At 48.5% G+C, this 24,130-nt stretch overlaps 1 protein-coding gene across 5 annotated transcripts in view; it reads right to left on the bottom strand.

Moving 5' to 3' along the window:
* Arid1b (AT-rich interaction domain 1B) overlaps window positions 1-24,130 on the bottom strand; it is a 377,401-nt gene that overhangs the window by 20,887 nt on the left and 332,384 nt on the right. For 3 of the 5 annotated variants that reach the window (XM_076552846.1, XM_076552849.1, XM_076552851.1), the window contains 5 exons: window positions 17,766-17,911; window positions 11,427-11,536; window positions 10,586-10,744; window positions 5,800-6,009; window positions 2,949-3,153 (listed from right to left, as the gene is read on the bottom strand). In XM_076552846.1, the coding sequence (XP_076408961.1) occupies window positions 2,949-3,153; window positions 5,800-6,009; window positions 10,586-10,744; window positions 11,427-11,536; window positions 17,766-17,911 (830 nt within the window). The remainder of the gene's footprint in view (window positions 1-2,948; window positions 3,154-5,799; window positions 6,010-10,585; window positions 10,745-11,426; window positions 11,537-17,765; window positions 17,912-24,130) is intronic. The other 2 variants (XM_076552847.1, XM_076552848.1) reach the window with 2 other exon arrangements.

Raw genomic sequence — 24,130 nt, 5'->3', positions numbered from 1 at the left:
CCTTTCAGGAAAAAAAAAAAAAAAGAATACTCCCTCTTACAACTCCATTAGCAGAGGAGGCTGGCTGGCTCTCTAGGATATCCCTACCTTTTGCCAGCAGCTACAAATGTATACTCTAAAGTAAACAATGGAAAGGTTACTGGAGGTTAAGTACATTCACACACTTCAGAGGGGGAACTGCCAGGCTCCTGGCTGGGAAGATAATTTACACAGCATGAACCCAGTGCCCCAGTTCTGGTGGGAGGGGTGTGGGGAACAGTGTGAGGAGAACAGCTGATGTGTCCCAGGTCTAGGGACCAGAGGTCACCCAGAGGGCACCTTTGTTACTGCGGGCCCCTTTCTCATTTATCTTCCTCTGAGGATTCCCTAGTTGGAACCATGACAGATTTGGTGACATCACTTGTCAGCTAATAATAGAAATGCAGTCAGCCACCTGCCGGCGGAGACTTTTGGTTACAAACTTACTATCTGAATGGCGCTTCCTTGTCTCTGCCTGCCCCATTCTCAGCTCCATTTCCCCAAGTCCTGGGGCCACGTGCTGGTGACTAAACTTCTCCACCAACTTGGGGAAGTCCAGGGTAAGGATCCCACTGGCACCTTAGAGACGCAGACTGGATGCCACGGCCCCGGCGGACTTCCCGGGTGCATCTGTCTGCAGAGTGTCTGTCTGCAGGGTGCGGCTGCAGAGGTGGAGGCGGTAAGCCTCCGAGGCTTGACTGACTGACTCGACTTTAGATTAATAAAGCTGCAGCCAATCAAAACTGGCCAGACTCAAACTTTGGAATCCTCTGAGAACACAGACACATGACTTAGGAACTCTTGACTCGGTGAAGGTTGGGAGAACAAGTCAGAATAGCCATTAGAAATCTTTTGGTTGGGTTTGCCTGGATGTGCTGGCACAGAAGTTTTAGGTGAAAACTAGCTTTAAAAACCACATGTTAAAAGAGGTCAAGAAAACATCTTGGCCCAGCAGGAATACTTTTCTTCAACCATCTCCACAAGGGTCTTGGCGCCAGGGAGGCCATCGGAGGCATGCAGAGCTGGCACACAAACCTGGCTACGGGCTGCAGGGATCCTGCTGCAGGGATCCTGGTGATGACCGCCCTCCGGACGGGCTCTGCGCTCTGGAGCACAGTGCATGCGCTCTCTGGGATGGACACCGACTTTACAGCAATACCAGGAAGCCTTGCTTCTCCTCTCCCCACACCACAGCAGGCAGGACCTTGCCTCCATCTGGACCAAGGAGTGCATGGGCAACCATGCTCCTTTGTGCGGTTAAAATGATCATGTTGCCATAAAAGCAGTGGTTCTGAACCGGGGAGAGGAAAGTGCTGGCTGTTCAGGGAACAGGCCTCCACTTTCTGCGGGATCTGTACCTCGGCAGGGCTTCCTGTACTGAGGCTGAGGCATGCTGGGAGAGCTATTCTCCACACACAAGTGCGGGCCATTCAGGGACACAAGTTCTTTCCTGACAAATAAAATGCATCTTTAGATCTTTGCAGACATTACTGCTCTGGACCCTGCACCCCACTGGGGTTTTATTTTGGAAAAAATCGTTTCAGAGCTGTTCATGGGCAGTCTCTTTCATTCTGTGAACTGAATGTAACGTTGTGTGTGGTTTTTAAAATTAGATTATCCAGTGCTCAGGTACACCCTGAATGGTGAAAGTTCGGGATCATAAAGGGTGAGGCTGGAGGGGAGGGTTTTTCCAACTGGCAGACCTCCTCTGGGGATGGTCAGAGCAGAGTATGGCTGGTTGTATTTATCTGAGACCTCTTGACCGCCAAGAGTAACAGCTTTGCAATGCTGACAGTGGCCAGAGAATCATGAGAAGTGAACAGCACTCTTCCTCTGGCTTCTAGATGTAAATCAACACCAGGCCTATTTCAAAGGCATTTCCATCTAGGCTGAGGATTCTGGTGGGTTCAGTGAACACCATATGGCTAAACACCTCAAATAGGCCTCTTGCACCCTCACCGTGTGGCTTTGGGGTCTAAGACTTCATCTGCCTTTACTGTCCCAGGGACATTTACATTGCTCCTGCATCCAGGGCTGATGCAAAGGCAAAATGACAAGTATACAGAAGTTGCCTGGCACACTGTGCATGCTCAGGAAACGTGGGCTAGCTTCAGGACCGGCCAGGTGATGGGTCAGTTCGCAGTCTCTACCTTCAAAGGCAACTGCAATAATGCCACCAAGTGCTGAAGGGTAACTAGACTTAAATGTGATCCCTGTGATGACCAGTGACTAGAAACTAGGAATGGTGGGATTTTCCTGAGTGAGGCTGCCACTCACAACTAAGCAGGAGGCCAATGTCTTCCTGGCTCTAACAAGGGAGTTACCAGCTCACAGTGTCTGGTAATTTCACACTTGACAGTCTAATGGGGGACAAAGGCCAGATGGAGAGCTGAAAAGTGGGGCCCATTTCCACCAGCATGGGTGGAGGGACAAGAAGGAGCTGCCTCATGACGGCACGTAAGGGCCTTTTCCATGGCACCGGAGGGATTCCCTTTAGGGGAGAACTTGCTGGACAGGAAACAGCAGAAACTAAGTCCAATCTCATATTTTTAAAAAGTACAAATTGGAGTGACCCAGACAGGAGAGGTAGCGAGAGCCAGCACTGGCCTGAAGGGGGCAGCACTGGGGCTGTGAAACACTGGACTGGGTTCACGTGGGCGGTTACTCTGTCTGGAGGTAGATGGAATGTTCTTAAATCCTTGGATTGGAAACAAAGGTGTATGGCTCAGGATTCTAAGGTCCGCTCTCAGGAGATGAGGAAAGGCAAGGGGTGCTGCCTTCTAAGTCTGACATGAGGGGCGGCATCCACATTTCACTCTTCTGGGAAGCACTGCTGAGGAGGTCGGTCACCCTCAGGTCTAGAGTCTGGCTCAGCCAGCTGCCCTGAACTGCAGCGCTGTCACTTACCAGGAGATGGCGCTGTCACTTACCAGGAGATGGCGGCTGCAGCTTGGGCTGTTTCTTTGCATCCCCGGTGCTGAAGACTTCAGGCGGAGGTTCCTCCCCGCGCTCAATCTTGCACTCGAAGGCGAACAGGTATTGAATATACTGCTTCTTCAGGGAGCTGGCTGCGCTGCTTGAAGTGCCAACATTTAGGTTGGTTGCCAGCTCACGCCACTTCTTGTTTTTATTAACCTAGCAAAAAAAAAAAAAAAAAAAAAAAAAAAGGGCAGGATCGTTAGTTTGCAGCCGAGTGGCTTGTTTAAAGCCAGGAGACAAACACGCACTTAATGTCCTGGCTTACTTTTTTCATTTGCCTCTTTTAACCAATGCTCATCACTCCCACTCAGCAGCACACAGACAGCATTACAGTTATAAAACCATTAAGGAACCTGCTGCTGGCTACATAAAAGCCCACTTGCTGGGGTCTTCTGCCTGCTCTGTCTCCCAGAGACTTGTATAAGAGCTTCTGGATTCCTGAGCCCCAGGATGAATGGAGACACCGCCCCCCCCCCCACACACCTTTCCCCACCTAATCTCTAAAAGGGCACCTACCACTAACATAATAACAGCACTGTACTTACATGAAAAAATAACGTTCCCTTCCAACAGCCACCAGAGTGTGTACCTGTGACCCTGGCTGCATGCTTCCATTAAGCTCTCACTCACTGAGGCTCCTTGTGGGATGGACACAGGGAGTGTCCAGAGCAGCGTTACTGCTCCCCAGCTGGAGTGTTGGCCAGCAGCTTAGTGTCTGGGGCACAGGTTGTGTGTCTCCTGCAGGGCTTCCTACCTGAGGGTGAGTTAGTGTGTGTGTGTGTGTGTGTGTGTGTGTGTGTGTGTGTGTGTGTGTGTGTGTGTGTGAGAGAGAGAGAGAGAGAGAAACAGAGACAGACAGACAAAGAGAGACAAAGAGAGAGAGAGAGACAGACAGACAGAGAGATGGGGCATTGTTTCAACTTTTTCATTCCTACCCAGGAACAGGTTATGAAACGATAGTTATGAATGAAACATGGAGACACATAAATAACTCGGAAGGCGGAGGCTTGTGCTTTTTGATGCGTGTGATGTTGAGTAGCTGGCAATGGTCATGAAATAATGAATATCTGGATCCAAACTTTAGCACAAGGCTCCTTACATCCATTTACTTAGTACTCAATAGTCACAATAAACACGGCCTGATGGCTCTGGGAAATGCCTCTTTCAGCACTTAACAGAAGAGCCCCAACAACAGGCCACGCTGATTCAGGCTGCAACTTTGCTGCTTGGTCCACCGGAGGGCTAGGCTTAGCTGTCAGGGCACAGCACCTGCTCACACGCTTGTTGCAAAGCAGCATGATGCTAGCAACACTGCCTCCTGAGTGTCCCAGCTGCACACACTGCCTCCCGAGTGTCCCCAGCTGCACACTCTGCCTCCCAAGTGTCCCCAGCTGCACACACTGCCTCCCGAGTGTCCCCAGCCTTGCATGAGCCACACCAGCAGAGCTGCACACGCCACCCGGTGAGTGGATTCTAGTTGTTCTTTTAGTCTAGTCTGGGGGAGACAGAGCAGAATGGAAGGGGCAGAAGTGCAGAGAGAGGGAGGAGGAGAGGTGGTCCACCCAGCACATGCGATGTGGGCTGTGACTTGTAACTTAGCCTGGGTTATGGCAAGTTCTAAGGGACCTGGTCATAGCCCTCAGTACTGTAAGGGGCAGGCACCCAAAGAGAGGCCAACAACAAAGATCTGTCCTGTAACTCCCAGAGGCACAGAACTGAGACATGGAAACCTCAGTGACACCTGGGGATGAGGGGCTACCTGGATGGGGTGTTGGTTGCCTAGACTGCGGGGACCCAGCCAGCTAGCTCCAGGGCACCGAGCTAGGGTGGCGATCTGATGGTCAGTCTGGAGGAACTCCACGGGCGATTCCCATTCACAGTGGGAGCGAAGGGAGCAGGCTCATGTTTGCCATCAGACAGGCCTGGTTCTGCCACTTGCCCACCAGCAGGCCTGGGCCACGACACCACTGCAACTGATCTCATTACGGGAGTTTCCTCCTCTATTCTCGGGGCTAGTGAGCCGTGCCTTGTGAGTAACACAGATGAAGGTCAAGGTGAGGGGACCAGCTGTGTCACGAGCTCGCACTGCAGCTCTTCTCATGACGGTACACCCACTCCAACCACACCCTCACCAAAAGTCATGGGGTGAACACGACATTTAGGGGACGCCTACCCCGACAGTCAAGTATTGGTGAATATGTGCCAGACAGGTGAGCACCACCCTGAATTCCGTACCTGGGTATGTCTCCTGCCCACCTAGTGTCTTGGCCCTGTGGGCTACTAGAAAACTAGTCCTGTAGCTACCCGGGAGCTGGGGCCTAGTTTTACCACTATGACTCAATTTCTCCTTCTGTTTTCTTTGGAGACAGGGTCTCACATAGCTGAAGCTGGCCTTGAACTCCTGATCCTCCTGTCTCTACCTCACAAGTATGGAATTACAGGTGTGCCCCGCTATACTCAGTTTGAATTTGATTTTTATCTGACCTACATAATGAATTCAGTCATGTCTGAATCCCTTCTGGAGTATCTACCATGAATCTGTAGCAGATTCCAGAGAATTCTAGAGCTGCTGGGTAAAAAGGCTAGCAATCTGGAATAGATCAGGAAACTCAGGCCACACAAGTGGGTAGGAGAGTCAGGAGTCATAGCCCTCTCCGGCCACCACAGAGTCCTAGTGAGGTGACCTTCCTAGGCTTAGCTTTTCCTCTGTGAAAGAAGACCTGAAACAAAACGCAGCATTGCGCACTGAGCCTCCTTCCATCCAAAGGCTGGTCTGCAACACTTGCCCTTACCCACGCTCACCTGGGCCAAACCTCCGATCTCCTTGACGCAGACATAGAGTCGGAACAGGTCCAGGGGCTTCTTGCCCACAGCGGGGAGGCTGGACACCGGGGAGCCCCTCTCCTCCATGAATGTCAGGTAGCGGTCGACCCACAGCTTCCGCTCCGGCTCGTTTCCCAGCTCATACACTTTTGTGATCTTCTCCCCAGTGGTGGAAGATGAGCTGGACTTCTAGTGTCAAAAGCGTGTGGTGTGGGCACGGGTGGCAGGGATGGGGCAGTGGGAGGAGGCGAGGAAAGAACAGAGAACAGGTGAGCACAAGAACATACATTGAAAAACCACGGCTACCATCTAAGGGCTAGGAATGAAGGCTGCTAGTTCAGACACAAAGTATACATTTTCTTAAATAACATACTTTGACTTTAAATAAAAGGACCCAAACTCTTCATTGTAACACTTAAAACAACTAAACTAAAAAAATGAACACTCTGATAGAAGCTTTGAATCCCAGAAGGCACGATTCCAATGAAGTCTCATATGCTTCTGAAAAATGAAAGACCGACGGCCCAGAGAATGAATACCGGTCGTCCAATTTCTCGTGTCTGATGTCATAGAGCCCCTTTAACTCCAGTAATACAGTCCTACTTTTTTCTCAAAATAAGAATGATTAATATGTGTCCTTATGAAAACAGGACAGCTATTAGCAGGTGCCTGCTAAATGGTGGCCAAGAGCTGTTTCTTTTAGGAAGGGTCACTCTAATATTAGCCCAGTGTTTTTAAAAAATGGAATAACGGAATAAGAACATGAGGGAAAAAGCATTTTCCCCTACAGTTGGATACTACAGTTCCCTCATGAACAACCGGGAGGCAAGGTCCACCAGCGTGCTTTAAGAAGAGCAATGAGGTGAGCGTTCGTTTACAGGGTACCTCAAAGACCTGAGCCGCTCTGTCACGCTCCTGGAGGTAGGACCAGCCTCCATGTCAGGACAGTGCGCTCTTCCCTGGGGACCAGAGCACAGCAGTGTCTGCCTCCCTCCGCCGTCAGCAGACCTAAAATACTGGTACAGTTTGCATATGCAGATTTTAATTTGGTCACTTTTCTTTGTTAACCTGTGTTACTCCAATCCGTTCCCTCATAATTAGGAAAGGGCAATGAGGAGCTTCTCCAAAGGTGTTTTTTAAATTATGTGTGTGTGTGTGTTTGTGTCCGAATGAGCCACACAGCACGAACTGTGGGTGCTGGGCACTGAAACTGGGTCCCTGAGAGGGCACCAAGCACTCCCAACCACCAAGCCATCTCTCCAGCATAAAAGATAATAGTTACTGATAACTTTACATCTTCCCCAGAGCATGTTTATGTCTCTACCATGCAGGTACAAGCATTTCACATAGCTGAAGTATGTAGGGGACTGTGTGAGGATCTCTCAGGCTTGCTGGCTAATCTACACCAGGGCTCAGCTTGCCTCCCTCACATGCTGGATTGCTCCTTGGCGGTACCTTGTTTAGAGTGTAAAGCTCTGTTCTGCAGTGACGGGTCGGACCGCTGCTCTCCCACCTACACTCAAGCCTGGTGATTGTGACTGCACGCCCTCGGCACAGTGCCCTTCACACTAGTGGTCTGAGATGTGGTCTACAAACGCTTAAGAAGACAAGAAGTTGTGTAAAAAGTCTGCCTGTGCTCAGGTAAGAAGTAACAACGGACTCAAGCAGCCCTATGTATGGGACAAAAGGTGTGACGTGAATGTGGTGGCCACGGTGGGACTCCAGCGGGGAGAGCAACAGCAGACACCTCCTTGGTCCCAGGCTTGCTTGTGGGCCAAATCATTGCCCAAGGCAGATGTCGGTGTGGGAAGAGAACTAGAGAGTCCAGCAGTAGAGCCCAGCAGAGAACATGAATGCTCACCGCTGCCACTGAACACAGCTCTTCCCCTCTCCTACACACTGGACCCTCTGCGGAAGTTTCTAGTCTTCTAGATTTATTATTATCCTACGTGGATGTTGCCTGCATGTATGTGTATGTGTATCATGTGTGTGCAGTGCCCTTGGAGAAGAGAAGAGGGTGCTGGATCATCTGGAACTGAAGTCACAGATGGTTGTGAGCCACCATTGAGGGCTGGGGACTAGACCCAGGTCCTCTGCAAGAGCAGCCACTGTTCTTATCCCTTGAGCCATCTCTCTAGTCCACATCTGAGGATGGTCTTTGAGAGACACTGCCTTTGACAGTGGGAAAGGCCTTCGGGAAGACCCAGCATCTTTGGCAGGTGTCCCAGGGCCACTAGGAACTGCTTCTCTGCTGTGAACAGTGTATCCCAGGTTCTGAAAACATTGGGGAGGGGGAAAAAAAAAAGGAATGGACGTTGCTGAGAAATTACAGCAAGATATTCTTATGGTGCCACAAATGTTTTCCTTGCATATAGTTTAATTAAGCTAAAACGCACATTTCCTCAAGCCTCTGAGGCAGATTTACATTTCAGCAGTCTTTACCATATGCTTGGTTCTATGTATATGTGTATGTGTATGGACAAATCTTTATTTATATTTTAGAATGTTTTCTAACAAAGCAATGTTGGTCCATAGCACACTGTCAAGGCAACCACGGCAGCTCTGCTATTCTGCCCGGCTCCTTCAATCCCGCTATTAGCAAAGCTTTGCGGGGACACTATTAAGAGCAATTTCAAGCACAAACTGAAGTGTCATCTCAGAAGGAGCAGTTCAATATTCCTGAATCGCCTACATCTGCAGCGATCAGAAGCAACGATGGTGTGAGATCCTGCATGGCGCGCTCCCGCACTCCGCTCTGCCATACCCGTCCCACAGCAGAGGACACAGCAAGAGCCTAGCATGTTCCCCTGGGCAAACACAGCCTCCCTTGTCCTTGTTTAGCACTGGAGCCTGAGGTTTGCTTACAGATTCTTAAACACAAAACGATTTATGGTATGAAAGGAGATATGTGGCACTATTTAAAAAAAGAAAAAACGCCAAATTTCCAGTGTAATCCTCAGGAAATGGGGTCATTTACTTTAGTTTGCTTTTTTAATTTAAATAAAATTGAATTTGTTTTTGAGGTAGGGTGTTGCTATGTAGCCCACGCTAGATTCAGACATGATCCTCCTGCCTTAGCCTCCCCAGTCTGGGATTATAGGCATGTGCTACTACATCCAGCAGAATTCTGGGTAAGGATTTTGCACAGGCTTCGATGGATAAGGACGGCTTGAGTAGGAAGTTGGAACACAGCACCTATCTCCATCAGCTGTAATTCCATGACCAATAATGAGTGTTACATCATGTTTCCCCGTCTATTAGAGGTCTTCATTTTCACTAATTATTCTCAATTATTATCTTAAGTTTTAAACATTACCATTTTCTACCACTGAGCCAATATGCAAATGTTTTTGTAAATGTATTTGAATTCTTCCCACTCATTTAGCATTATTAATTCATATGCTTTTTCCTGTTACAAAGAGAGAGAAAGAAAGGAAGAGAGAAAGAAGAAGAAAAAAAAGCCCAGGGTGGTTTACTGAAAAATAAAACAAAACAACCCCGCCCCCCAAACCCACACAATATTGGCTGCCTTCTGAGACTCAAAGCCAACAGCACCATAGCACATAAAAACGGGAGGTGGGGCTCCCCTTTCCTCTGATCTGGAGGAAGTGGGCCACTCCTCACTCTGGGTATTTCAAAACTGAAACCCTTCTGCAGGGAGGGGGATGCCCGGAGCACCCGACCTTGCTTTGAAAAGGGAGATGTTGGTTATAGCAGAGTTTCACAAGGGTTAGTACAGCCACTGCCGGCTCTTCAACATGCTGGGTTCTAGATGTTTAACCCAGTGGATGGGTAATTAAGGGCAGCCTCCTTCTGGGTTTTGACTAGATTGCCAGATCCTACACAGCCAGGGGCTTCTTCCCTCCAATTCACTCTTCCTGAGCTGGGCTCTTTAATACATTGTCTTAACAGATCAGCGTGTTAATTAAGTTTCTTGACAACTAATTTCATGTTAAGTTTTTTTTTAAAGATCTTTTGATTCCCTATATGAATGTAAAGTAAAAGGTTACTATAATACATTACTTTTTTTTATTGGTACAGAATGAATTTTTTTTTTAAGAAGGAATAAAGGCCCAATTTGGTGGTCAAAAGAGTATTTCCTGGTACGTACATGGTGTTGCTGTCATTTATACGCCACACTTACCTCAAGACAGCCAGCATTCTGTGCTGAATGCCACTTGTTTCTCTCAGTGGCTCTGATGCAGGTACACATTCTTAGTCCAAAAATCCACACGCACTAACTAACATTTCTATAACTTTGTCCCTTTCCGACACACAGTTTATATATGAAACAGGCTGCTCTTACGATTCACTGTACCCAGCTGCAATATTTATTCATTTGTTTCAGGTAAGCACCTTGGGAATCATGTTTTAAATATAATAGCCCACGACAAAGTTACACCAGGAGCCAGACGCGTCATTTATCTCCTGGCTGCTACTAGTGTCCATGTAAGTGACAGCAGCTGGCTTTAGAGAAACCCTCCATGGCACACAGCATGCACCCCAGGGAAGAGTCTGGGCCCAAAGCATCAGTGTACTCCACGTGGAGGTGGGTCTTCACCCCAGAACAGCTGCTAATAATGCCAGAGAGATCTGCGACACACACGAATTTGTTGTTACTAATGCAATTATGTATAAATTTTGCTTTTTCGTGGATTAACAACGAAGAGTCTTATAAAGCAAACCAGCAAGTATTAAAGTATAATTAACTACCACCCCAAACCCCAAACCCCAAAAACCACAACAACCAACCAGGGTCACTTACAGGGCTCGATGGCGTCTTGGGCCAGCCTGGGCTGCTAATGCTATCACTCTCATCTCCGTGAAAGGAGGAGATGCTGGCAGAGCTGGGGGACATTGGGGAGGGGACCGGCAGGTTGCCTGGGGTCGGAGGCTGAGAAATACCCTGAGAGCTGTAGCTATCCTGTGGTAGAGGAATAAGAAAAAAATAACAAAGGTATAGCAAACTTTATTTAAAACAACAAAAGTCACACCCAGTTTAACAGACTGTGTGTCACAAATGTATATATAAAGACATGCACAAGCACACACGAAAATACACACATAGCAAAGTACTAAAACAGTCTTAGTATGGCTGGTCAGTTTGCTGGATGCTGGAAAGGCCATAAAGTCACCATGCTTATTTCAAGCTTAGATGGAATGCTGAGCATGGGATATCCCTTATGCAAGAAGGTAAGAAAACAAGAAGGAAAAAAAAGCTGTTCCCCTTATTTATGAAATAAGGCAAGGAAGCAAAAAAATAAGTAGGCTGCTGCTGAGGGGCCGGAACAGGAGGCTCTGAACTAAAGGCAGAGAAAAATGGCTGCAAGCATCCACCCCAGGCGAGATACATCCCTTGCTTCCCCCAGCAGCATCTCTTGGGTAGGTTTTGTCCTCCACCCACCCCTGCCCCCTACCGTGATTTAATGCTGTAAGAACTAGTAACTTTCAGATCCACACCATGAGGGGTGGTGGGATAGGAAAGATCGCAGACATGTGACACATGAAGCCATGAAGAGAAGACATGTGAGTGTCTCAGCACCAGGCACAGGACAGCCAGGCAGCCCTGCAGGCAGAGGCCACGGCATGCGGGGAGGAGGAAGTACCTTCGACTTGCTCTCGGGCTGGGGCACACTTTCTTCTTTCCCATCTGCTTTAAGAGGCACGGACAGTTTGGATTCGCCAGGAGACATCATATCTGCAAGACCCATAGATGCTAATGGAGAACAGGAGAGAGAGTCAGGATTGTACCTGGGATGTACCACAGCGCTTCTGCTCATATGAACTACGGCATGAAGCGCCCAGCACCCAAGCTTCCCAGGAAGGAAAGAAAGGGGGGAAAGAGTCATGGGCTCCTGGAGCACACTGATGTCTAAAATCCTTTTCCATGGTGGGGGAAGCAGACTCTGTATACCCAAGACCCCCAAACACTGAGGGCAATTTATAGTATTTTTTCCTTTATCGCAGCTTAAGAGAGTTGGCCCAAGTAGAAATGGGCAGGTGTATGAATCGCTCATGAGGCGCTGGAAGCCACCGCAGTGTGTATCTATCACCCAGGCTCTAGAGGGCTTGGTGTTCTGTTCGCTCATGAGGCGCTGGAAGCCACCGCAGTGTGTATCTATCACCCAGGTTCTAGAGGGCTTGGTGTCTGTTTCTTCAGTGCAAGTAATCTGTTTGCAAAAGCTTGGTGACTTCACACGGTCTGGTCTACAATAAAGGAGGAAAACCATACTGAGGATGGCTTAGGGGAAGGTTCCTAGACTCTACCGTGGGCTCCTGTCCCCTCAGCTGGCAGAGAGCCTGGAGTCATCAACCCGCTGCAGCAGATGCGACACCATAGGAGCTCCTGACACAGCCTACACGTTCTATCTTCGGGCTGAGGGATGCCCCAAGCTCCATGTAGGCCCCAGATAGAGGTCCAGAGAACAACTGACTCATGCATACTCATTGTACACACCACAGACATACTCAGGTCAACAGCTTCTTTTTGAGGGAGGAGTCAGCCTCCTGAGGGCAATCAGTGTAGCTATCCAGGGAATCAAGCTGCATTTCCATAACACCTACTGTGGAGTCATCTGCAAATCCCTGAGCTAGAGGAGCTGCAAGTGACATGCAAACAGATGTGTAAGGAACAAGGGGAAACTGAGGCAGCAATCTGCAATCACTCCCTGTCAAGATGACAGAAACATGGGTTTCATAAACGGGACCTGCTTTAGACGCTCAGGCAGGCAGGACACAGGGAGCAAGCACTATGTACCAGAAAAGGAAAAGCCAACCAGCTTTCAAAAGGCCCCGCAGATCGCCCACTACAAAACGATCACCGCACATATTCGTGCATTACTATGTTTTAGAAAATAATTAGTTTTAATTACAGCAGTGAGAGGACGAGCAGGCTCTGGTGAGTTAGCTGGCAAGCTCCATGGTGCTAATTTGTTAATATCGTTAGCATCGCTGCAGGTTGAGACCACAGGTCCTGCCAAAAAAGCCTACCCCTCCACATGCCCTGGAGTTTACATCGGCACACTCAATACCGCGCTCTGAAATCCCGTGTTTCCACAGGCGCACTAGCTGGGCTTGCAAAGCCCATTTGCAGCTCAGTCAGTCCTTAAAGTCATCACAACACACACAAATCATAATTGAGATGTTTTTCTTTTTTTTTTCAAATTACTTTCAATACTTAGACTTTAAGAACTGGAACAAAAAGCTTTTTCAAGTGATGCAGCTGCAGAGAAAAATCTATTGGGATCAGCTAAAAATGTGTTATTTCTGTGAATGTGTGAAGCCTCAAAAAAAAAGCAGCTGAGCGATATTACAGCAGAAGACCGCCTCGTTCAAAGCAGTGGACGCTTTCGTGCGGCTTCTCTGCAGGGCCCAATGAGACAGGAATTAGTGAGCCTGGACACTCAGAAGAAGAGGAAATAAAAGGAGCGCACGGGGAAAGGGGGCCTGTGCCTGACTATCTGCCTGCCCCCACTCTTCTGCAGACTCTGTTCAGAGCAACCGCAGCCAGCACGATTCGGAGAGAGGGAAGGTCATGACATGTGGCTTCTGCCACATCCTGCTGCGCCAGAGGTGACAGCTGACTGTTTTGCCATAAAGTTATGTCTAGATATTGTTTTGGCAGTAGGAATAGTGATGTTTTATGCATTTCACACATTAATGTACACAAAAATAATTTTAAGCACAAAGAACTAAGCCAATTGTACTACAATCATCAGCGGTAATTCACACAGATTTAATAATCAGACCCAGATGAATATAAGCATATGTGGAATTTAAATTCTCCAAATTACTTCCTTCTCTATTATCTAGTTTAAACTGGGCATCCTAGGTATGCAAATGTACCTGCACTGCCCTATTATTCTGAGGGACAGGGGAACAGAGTGACACTCTCTAAGTACAACACAGATTCTTCTTTTACTACATGATTGCACTCTTTCCTATTGTGGATTTTATTTTTCTTTTTGCTGAACTGCTTAGTTTGACTTAACCAAACTTTCAAAGAATCACTGCACAGAGCCATATAGCTGCCACCCCTCCATGGCAGTGGCCTCTCGGGGGCACTATGTTTTACTCTTTCCTCGGGAAAGAGGCCACATCACTGTCAGGATGCTTTCCATCAACTGCTGATTCTCCCGTTCCCAGGACCCCAGAGTGCGAAGTTCGGATGGGTATGGCCAGGGACAGCAAGGGATCTGCTTCCACAGCATCTGAGACTACAGCTGGGGCTGCCTGAGTGATATAAAACGGAAAGATATTCTAAGGACAGGCTCTGGTCCAACCACTGGAATTGAGGAGCTAAGTGACCTCTGAAAGCCACCAGGGGTCAAGGTCCTGAGGTGGGTGGATTCACACATTCTCAAGAACTCAGGGAACATAGGACTTGCTGAAGCCAGGAACCTGCTTCCTCCCAGCTTTTCTCTCCGTTCTTTACAAGGCTGTAACCATTCCCAGAAGGCAGTGAGGCACACAAGGCTCTTTTCCTTTCTTGGTAATACCCCACATTCTAGAGATATTCTGTCATTCTGAAACACACTAAGGGCCTACCTTGTTCATGAATTGGTTGTTGCTATTTTTTGAAGCTCTCCTCTCTCTGTAGCCTAGGCTGGCTTAAAGAGCTTACAATGTGGTCCAGGCTAGCCTCAAACTCACTGTGATCCTCCTGCCCCGGCATCTCAAGCATCGCCTGCTTGAAGATTTGATGTGTGGCCGGAACACACTGCACGGTTTATACAGCACGTGTAGGAGCTACAGAAAGATCTGGGGGCAACGTTCCCCTCTCAGCAGCGGCAAGCAGACGCTTCCTCGCACCTCAGCCTTCTGTGGGAACGCCAGTGAGCTGAGGTGGGCATGGCTCCATAATGTGCCCAGGTGACAGACTCTGTGCTGGCCTCTGGAGCTTGGCCTATTCCAGCAGGGAGGTAAGTGTTTCCTCCAGCCAGGAGGCACACCGAGGGGCCCGGAACACTGATATTCTTTGGCATCTAAGTCTTCCAGCCTAAGCCCGGCTGTCACGATGTGTCAAGTCCCTCAGCTCGCTCTCCTCCGCGTCCCTGGTCTGCCTGTTTCCTTCCTTGTCTAAAGGTGTTTGCCTTATTTCTTTCCTGAAGGTGGACAGTGATCGATCAAGTGACCACTGAGCAAAACACTCCCTATCTGCGGCTGTCACGCCGGTGCATGGGAAGATCACCCGCGGAGCTGATTACTGATACCGCTTCAGAATGTGGACAGGATCTGCAGCTGTCACAGGCGCTACAGACAGACGCCTTCCAGTGGGTAGTCCTCGGAGAGTTCTGTGGCAGGGCAACTGACTTCCTTTCTCCGGGAAGGCTACCAGAGCTGGCACTCAGTGTCTAGGTCGGGAAGTGACAGGACACTTCACCTTTGGGATTGGAAGCTGGCCAAGGCTCCCTGTGGGGAGGTTCTGCTGTAGCAGTGGATGGGCGCTCCTGTCCTACGGGGCGGCATAGTGGAAATGCCTGGTTTCTACACGGTGGCTTCTAGAGAGGCAGTCAGAGCTCTGGGTAGTAGGGTCTCTCGGTGGAATGTAGACGTCCACTTGAGGGCAGCGCCTCATGTGCAGACAAGAGCGCAGTAAGGAGGTGCTATAAATGTCAATACAAATCAATGTACCCGCTATAAATGTCAATACACCAACTCCAGTGCAGGTCTCGCAAAAGGGTACACATGAGTGTACCGATAACTTGTACTGTTGCTCACAATATTAAGCGATTCTAGCCTTTTAATCCAATTTGCTAAAAACAAGTTTTAACCCCAAATGTGACGTGACCATCCACATCCCACTGAACCGAAATTGCTCTTTCAGAGGGAAAATCCCCACTGTTTCCTCCCAACATCCGCTGGCACTTAGGGAGGAAATACCTGGCACATTTAACTCACACTGCCTCCATTTAAGTAGTTATTCGCTCACTGAGGCCTGTGACAATGTTACTACACAGGAGGAGTGTGTGTGTGTGCGCGTGCGTGCGTGTGTGTGTGTGTGTGTGTGTGTGTGTGTGTGTGCGCGCGTGCGTGCGTGCTGCACACCTTCTAACAGCACTAACTGGCTCAGGGAAGGGAATGCTGGGATGCTGGATACAGGGGTGCTAACGGAATCTCAGAAAACCCCACTGCTGGCCCTGCTTACATCTCTGCTCCCTTCCTCCCCGCAGGGCACCACGATGGGGGAATGCCTTGCTGCCACCCATGGGAGTTTATCTCCATGGTCCCAAGCCATGACAATGAGCCACCCTCACTGTGTAGGGGAGCACACGGCTCTGGGGGAGCTGCAGCGTGGACACCTGTCATTCCTGGTCCTCTCAGAGATTAACACACTCACAAAAGACGCACACGGACCTGTCAATAGACCCAAGAAGTGCTAGATGGTCAATACTCCTCAGATGTTCTCAGTGATTACTTTCTATCAGGTAGCATCTGACTTAATAATGTGGAAATAAAATCATATAAACGTGTAGAACAAAATTTGATAAATGTTTAAATTATTCAAAATTCAATACTTTGAAATGTACAATGCCATGAAAAATACACTACTATGCTATACAGAAAGCTGTAAGGATAAATGGCCTTTCACTGAACAGATTTCCTCTGCATGAAGTAATGAATCGCTGAATTATCTGAATAATAAAATGAAACCCTTTCTATGAATCCCCATAAAACGGATTCTTTCTTAAGAATACATAGATCTTCCTAGTCAGGGCAGCATGCCATCTGTTTACTATTAGTATTTTGGGAGCTCTGGGGTTTCAAGGAAAAGGGAACAATGAATATCGCTAACAGTAGATAGAAATTTATTCCCGTTTCCGAAGTCATTTTGTCTCAGGAAGTCAGACAGAACAGAGGCTGTCCCAACGGAGACTGGCATGGGTTGGGCAGCCTGCAGGGAGGGGTGGCCCCCAGCTGTCAGGCGGCTGGATCCCACACTTCAATCCCCCATGGACCACCACCTGCCTAACACTAGGAAGGGACATTTCAGGAACTGAAAACCCCATGTTTTGGCTCACAGTTTACTCTGTGTTTTTCTAAACTTACAGACTGAGCCCCTAGAGATGGGTGGCTCTGCTTTTCGTGTGGGTAACACACCTGGCCCCTCTGGACTGTTCCCTGTGACAGGGAGCTCTGAGAGCGGTGGGGGGGGGGACACTTTCCAGGACACCCAGACACAGAGAACACAGGCAAAGCTGTGTCAATGGTAACTGATGACCATGGGAGTTAGGGCTCACAATGTGTTTCTGACATGTCCCAAAGCTTTGGAGGATTCTCCATCAAAATATCAAGCCTGTGTGAAACAACGGACCAATCCTACCAAAAGGGATGATGCTACCATTCAGCCAAGCGCCAGTTTCTCGTTTCTGACGTCACACTCATCTTTGAGAAGCTCTGGATCTGGAGAAGTGTCTCGAGGGCCTTATACAATGCTCACAACTGGCTAGGAACCCTCAATGTACTAAGCAGGCCTGAGTTTGTAAGAAGGGGACTTAGAACTCTAGACAACCTACAGCTAGGTCTCCAGAGCTGCCAACTGCCACACACGGGCAGGCACTGTCCTGGAAGGAAGGAGGACTCGGGCTCCTGTGCCAGCCCTGCAGCCCCTCCGTCTGCAGGGCAGAGCCTGCACTTACGTCTCTGTCACTGCCAAGGGACAGCTCTGCTCTGGGACCCTTCAGTCCTCCTGCTAACTCCCAAGGACAAGGAGAATATAGAATGTACCGACGCTTGAAACATGTTGGTGTAGTGTACAGACGATGAAAAAACATTGACATCAAGTCACAGACTAAGCAAGTCTTCCAAAGCAGAGGCGTGGACTTAGCCCACGACACTGGGGGGTTCCCCCTTCTCAGGCCACTTGGGTGGGCACGTTCCCCGGGAAGCCTAAGAGGAGGAGACAGGAAGGCAGGGTGGCCCTGAAAAGCAGAGGCACTGGTTACCTGTGGAGCTGTTCACCATGGTAGGAGCCATGCTGTAGGGCTGTGCCTGTGTGTTCATCAGGCCGGAGCTGTTGTTCATGGGCTGGCTGTAGGGAGAGCTGGAGGCCATGAGTCCACCCTGGTTCATGCCGGGAAAACTGCCTTGCCTGCAGGAGAGAGAACAGGGACACACACACTGAGCGCCACGCCGGCTGCACAGTGCCCTGGCAGTCATCTCAAGACGCGAGAGCAAGTCTGGCACGCTTCAGAGGGGCTGAAGTCTACCGGCTGGTAAATATTCAATACGCTCTTCACAAGTTGCACAAATAAGTTACATTCATAATCGTGTCGAGTGTTCTGAGTTATTATTCACTACGTCTAAGATAAACAGAAGCAGGAGTAAGGGACCCGAGATAAAAACAAATTACAAAAGCAAGCCAAACCAACATCTCATTTTTAAAAATACTTTTTTCTTTATCCTGTTTGGCACTAGGGATCCAATCCTGGGTCATCCCATCCCTGCCCTGCTCCACTTGCCCAGCCCCAAACTCTAAGGCAGAGGTACAACCCCAGTCCAGATGCTGCATCTCATTAAATTAAGGTCTAATTAATTAATTAGTGTGTTGTGTATTGTGTGTGTGTATGTGTGTGTGTGTGTGTGTGTGTGAGAGAGAGAGAGAGAGAGAGACAGAGACAGAGACAGAGACAGAGACAGAGAGAGAATATGAATATACAGGTGTCCATGGAGGCCTGAGATGTTGGACCCCGTGGAGCTGGAGTCACAGGCGGTTGGGAGCTGCCTGACATGGGTGTTGGGAGCCGAGCCCAGGTCCTCTGTAAGAGCACCATGTGCCCTTAACCACCAAGCCACCTCTCCAGCCCTAATTCATAACAAGAGCCGACCACTCACACTGCTTAGTATCCTCACATCCAAACCAGAAGTCAAGAGATGAAAAACAATGAAGGAGAAGTCTGAGGAGCCTATTAAAGCAATCCTTTGCCCCAATTTTTCTGATATAATGGGTATGAGAAAGGCCTGCTTCCGCCTGAGTCCTATTATTTAACTTTTGACATTAGGCCCTATTAAAAAGACAGCATCTATACATGTGGTTTAAGGAGTGATGAGGAAGACCTCGGACTTCTGGAAGTAGAGTTCAAACGCTTCCTCTGTCCCATGATGTCACAGAAAAGGAAGAGCTGAAGTGTTTTTACTTCAGAGATGCCGCCACCTCTTAGGGATTTAGCTTATGCTCAGAAAGACACAATTTCCTTTCACTCTTGACTGCCAGCAGTGAGATGGGAGAGGACCTAAGTGGCATGGAGGTCTGCTTGGCCAGGGACATTTCACCGCAACAGGAAGTCTGGCTGATTGTGCAGGACGTTTTGAGACTCTCCGCCGTAGGCTAAGCTTGCCTTAGGTAAGAGCACCCCTTGAAAAGCTTGCCTTAGGTAAGAGCACCCCCTTGAAAAGCTTGCCTTAGGTAAGAGCACCCCCTTGAAAAGCTTGCCTTAGGTAAGAGCACCCCCTGAAAAGCTTGCCTTAGGTAACAGCACCCCCTGAAAAGCTTGCCCCATTGTGGCTCTGATGCTGCCAGGAGTAACCCCGAGAGACGGGCCAAGTTCATTCTTCTCTCACCTGTTCCAAACAACTAACTATTCACTGTCTGAGCTACCTTCTTAATGTACAGAAGTCAACATTTTCACAAGATTTAAAAGATTCAAATAAATTACTGTTCAAAACCATGAAGTATATTCCTTTTGTGCATCAATTTCTAGTGGACTCAACTATCTGCCTCACACAAGGAATTAAAAGAAGAACTTTTTTTTTTTTTTTTTTAAATCAAAGAATCAAAGGTTTAAGTATTTGTTTTTTCTTTTTGTTCACAGTAAAGACCATTCAGGGGAATCTTTCTGTCCCATACTCACTAGGGTCTTGAGAAGACATTCCTGAGAGGATGGTGTGTGCCTGGTCTGGGAGCCACTGAAAATGTCTAGAGGTTGCTGGCCAGCCTCAGAGTGCCCACTGTAGTCAGTATGGGCAGAACTACCATCACTCGGGGGCTCCTGACTAACTTCTAGGTTGGTGGGTGCTTGCAAGTACCCCGTGAAGACGCCAGAGCCCTCTTCCCATGTTGCTTGGTCTCAGCATTCTTCTTAGGAACACCGTATTCATCCACAGAGACAGTCTAGCACCATGTAACTGTTTGAGAAGCAGCTCCCACTGGAAGGGCTCTCTGTGTCTTACAGATAAACCCCAGAAAGCACCCTGAACTTCTGAACAGGACGCTTGCTGGAAGATGGAGTTCCCACTTCAGTTATCAGCAGCCTGCCTGGAGGAGCTTTAGTTAAACGGACCTTGGGTTGGGACGAGGTGAAGATGAGACTGTCAGTCTATGATAAACCCAGGCTCCTATGAGAACAATTTACAATAAGGCCGGCAGGTACTGCCCCGAGGCCCTACCCCCCACAAGGCCTCTCTGAATAGGGATGCCCTTTACTGAGCTGTTTGTGAAAATAAGCCCGCACCATCAGGTCTTTTCAGGGACTTTCCATGGAAGACGTTAACATTTTTTTTTATATTTGTTTTTACTTTGTAAGTATGAGTGTTTTGCTTGCATGTTTATATGCGCATCACATGTGTACCTGGTGCCTGAGGAGGTCAGAAGAGGGAATCAGGTGCCCTGGAACTGGGAGTTACACGTGGTTGTGAGCCACTTCATGGGTGCTGGGAACCGAACCCAGGCTCTTTACAAGAACATTGGTCCTAACCACTAAGCCACGTCTAAGCCCCACTTTAAGACATTTTCAAGGTAAGAACTTTATGAAATGCCATTTAAACACCAGGAAGTAGCCATGAAGGGCTTTCTTTTGGGAGGTTGGCCTTTCCTCGTATCAACCTCAAGTGCAGTTTTAAATACTTTGCCACATCAAGTCGGGAAGCTTCCCCCTTTGATCAGTTTTACCAGCAACTTCTGCTTCTGGGCTTCTGAGAGTTCTAACTTGATGGAGCTGTACTAGGAATCCGCTAGGATGATAATGGTTTCTGTGGAGCTACTGGGCTCCTCTGCTCCAGGAATGGCTACTGGTCTAGGCGTACACAAGGTACAGGCCACGGCAGTTCCAAACGTACTCCCCGCTGCTTCCCGTAACTCGGCTAGCAGATTCTGCTCTCTAGCCAAGGATGGTGCTGTTAGCAGAGTGCTCAAAGGTTTAACTGGCAGTTTTTCAGGGACATACTTCTATTTAGGAAATGCCTATTAGGAAGGCTTTGGGGTAGGGTATGGCCAACACCTGCAATCGTAGGCCTCAGGTGGCTAAGGCTAGAGGACCATGCAACTTGAGGCCAACCTAGCTTACACAGGTTGAGACCTTGTCTCTAACCATCAGAAACAAAAGGCTTTGTGATAATGATTGTTGTGGTCACCCTGTCTTGAAATGAAACTGAACCTAATTACTAAAGACTTTCATTCCTTCATGAAAAGAATGTAATGCTTCTAGGTCTTCCTTGGCATGCATGGCTCTGGGCACCTCCTGGTGAACAGCTCTGGCAGCCAGGAAGAGGACAGAGTGTTAATTTAGAATGAGATCAAGTCCATACAGTTTGGGGTGCTAGAAAGGCAAAGCTTTATTGTTTTGGTAACTGACAACTCGTTTTTCCCTTTAAGGGGTGGGAAAAAGTGTGAGCCTATCTGAAGAGCAGGGACAGACGGAATACCCAGGCACAGAACCCCATGTGGACGAAGTCCCCACAGAGCCAGCAGAGAGAACCACTCCTGCCCCATGTCTAGAATGCAGAGTTACTGCAGTAGGAGCGGACGGTCACATCTACATCACCTGCTCTCCATGGACTGCCAGGGAGGGCGGAGACACTGGAAAGTAATAAAAATGCCATCCTGACAAAAGGAACCAGGCTAGCAGTGACATTTGGGACACTCTACCTCTTGTCACAACAGTGAAATCCTAACCAGCCCCAATTCCAGCCAAGCTTATTTCGTCATATGCTTCTTTGATTCTCTGGGAAGCTCCCTATTTAAAATGCTATCCACACAAACTTTCCACACACCCAGTGCGCATCACCGGTGAAACAGACTTCCGACAGAACTGCATGGTGACTCCTCCAAAGCACCATGGAAAGGAAAACCCTCTGAAATCATCAAGTCTAGTGTCTGAAGAGAGGGAGATATATCTATGCCCCTCAAGCAACACAAGCGAAGCGGAGAAGCAGGGTGTCTTGCCTGGGTCAGTTTTTGCCATGGCTGATCCATCAGCCTGCCTGCAGCAGCCGCCTTGCCAAGGCTGGGGGCAAACTCATGTCCTGATTATTCCCACAAGTCAGTGGCTCTGGCCAGTCAATCCTGTGAGAGCCAAGCTGCATTTGGATTACTGAAGAGAGACACAGAACAGACTTGAGTGCCCTTGATTTAAGAATCATGGGTCCCCGTAAAAACACAGGACCACGGTCTACTTAAACAAAACACAGTGTTCCATACCCTTTGTGCAAGAAGACGCACTAGGTTAAGTAAAATTAAGCAGAAATCCCTTCCACTGGGTGAGATATGACACTCAGTTATCTGCCAAGGCCGGGGTTGTACACGGGACTAGAGACAGTAACTTCAAGGGACACAGACGTGGCCCAAACCACACACAACAAGTGATCAGCAGCCTGCTCAAAGCTACAAGCTTGCTTTGTGAGAGAACAGAGGTCTACACACCATCAGACCTTGCCATAATGGGGAAGAATGTTCCCTGAGGAAGGGTTAGTGCCACCCCCCCCCCCCAGATCTGCAGTCAGTGAGGAGCAGAGACCCACAGAGGCAGGGCTGTGAGGCACACTTGGTGTAAGCAGAGCCCAGTAAGGAGGGGCCCACAGGGGGCCCTTCCCATGCGGCTCTGCACATCACTGAGGTCTCACAAAAGCTCACACCATCGCAAACATCTCTCCCTTCCGAAGTTACTTCGCATCACCGTCCCACCGCCCAGCAGCATCACCGTGTGCCTTGCAGACCTAGCCTGTCCTCTCCTCTGGTGTCTCACCTATCCTGACTTGCTCCCAGACCAACCTAAATAAATGGAGCTCAAGGGCTCTGACCTCAGAGTATAGAGAAAATACAAATTTGGTCTCTGGCAGTTTGGATTTTATTGGCGACCAAGGATGATCTCTTCATCTTCAAAGCTGACTGTGATTTGTTGAGTCTACTGTTCTGTTTCATGTGGCATTTATTAATGTTACAAAACTGAACTAAGATTTTGAACACACTTAATTCAGAGATTTCCATTCTAGTCCTTTCTGGCTGGTTCTCAGGGTGTTCACTGCCTTGCATGCTTGGCCTGATGAAGCCACTGAGGGCAGCAGTGGTCTCAGAGACGGTGCTTTCCTGAGGGAGGCGGGTGACTGCAGGACTTTGATGGGTTCTGGTTCCATGCAATAGTTCACCTGCTCCAAGAAGACACAATTACACAGTCCTCTGCTTGGACAAGAAAAAACAGCTGTCATCAATGTGCCCACATAAAATGCCTCTTTCTAACCACACTGCATACGAAGATGCTAACAACATTTTATCTTGAGGTTATCATAACATTAAGAAAATTCTGGATTCATTTACTAGGAGGACGCTCCTCTGCTGTGTTAGAAATAGCCACATTGCATGTCCTTGTCCTACCTGAACATTCCCTTCCACGTGACAAGTGTGAGGGACAGTGTCTAGATGTAACTTAACAGTGAGGCTCAGGGGTCCTGGAGGTCTGTGAATGCCAGCCACAGACATAGAGGATGTGTGATCTTGGCAGACACTGAGGGGCTCATTAACACGCACTGAGGAGTAATCAAAGCGGTGCTTTAGCGCTAAGATAATTAAGGATACATATATCTTGCAGGCATTTTCTGCGATCTTTAGTACCTTAGTAGACCTGCCACTCAGCTTACAAAATTAATTTGGGTCTCGAGTTCCCCATCCTATATACTGTGTCTTGGCAGTATTTCCTAAACCTACAAACAAGCAATGTGCTTCTCCAGGGAACACAAATATAGTCATTTCTGATTTTTCTTTTCTATTTTTAAGACAGGGTTTCCTTCTGTAGCCCAGGTTAGCCTGGAGCTCACTATACAGCCCAGGTTTCCCTTGAACTTGTGGTAATCCTCCTGGCTCAGTCTCCCAAGTGTTAGAATTACAGGCATGAGCCACCACACCCAGCTTATAATAGGTTTTCAGAATAGTCCTCACAGTTTCTCAATAAGGCTAGGCCATGAAGTCATTTAACTTAGGAAAGCAAGGTACTGCTGAATAAGAATCTCATCATCTCTGCCCTGTGAGTAGAGCCCAGGACTCGATCAGGCCCCCGCCTGCAGGGGCCTTAACAAAGGCACTCCAGCACGACCAAGAGCCGAA

The sequence above is a fragment of the Peromyscus maniculatus genome, chromosome 16, assembly GCF_049852395.1.
Source record: "Peromyscus maniculatus bairdii isolate BWxNUB_F1_BW_parent chromosome 16, HU_Pman_BW_mat_3.1, whole genome shotgun sequence".
NCBI classification, from domain to species: domain Eukaryota; kingdom Metazoa; phylum Chordata; class Mammalia; order Rodentia; family Cricetidae; genus Peromyscus; species Peromyscus maniculatus.
The sequence above is the reverse complement of the archived record's forward strand: the minus strand, read 5'-3'. Positions and strand labels throughout refer to the sequence as shown.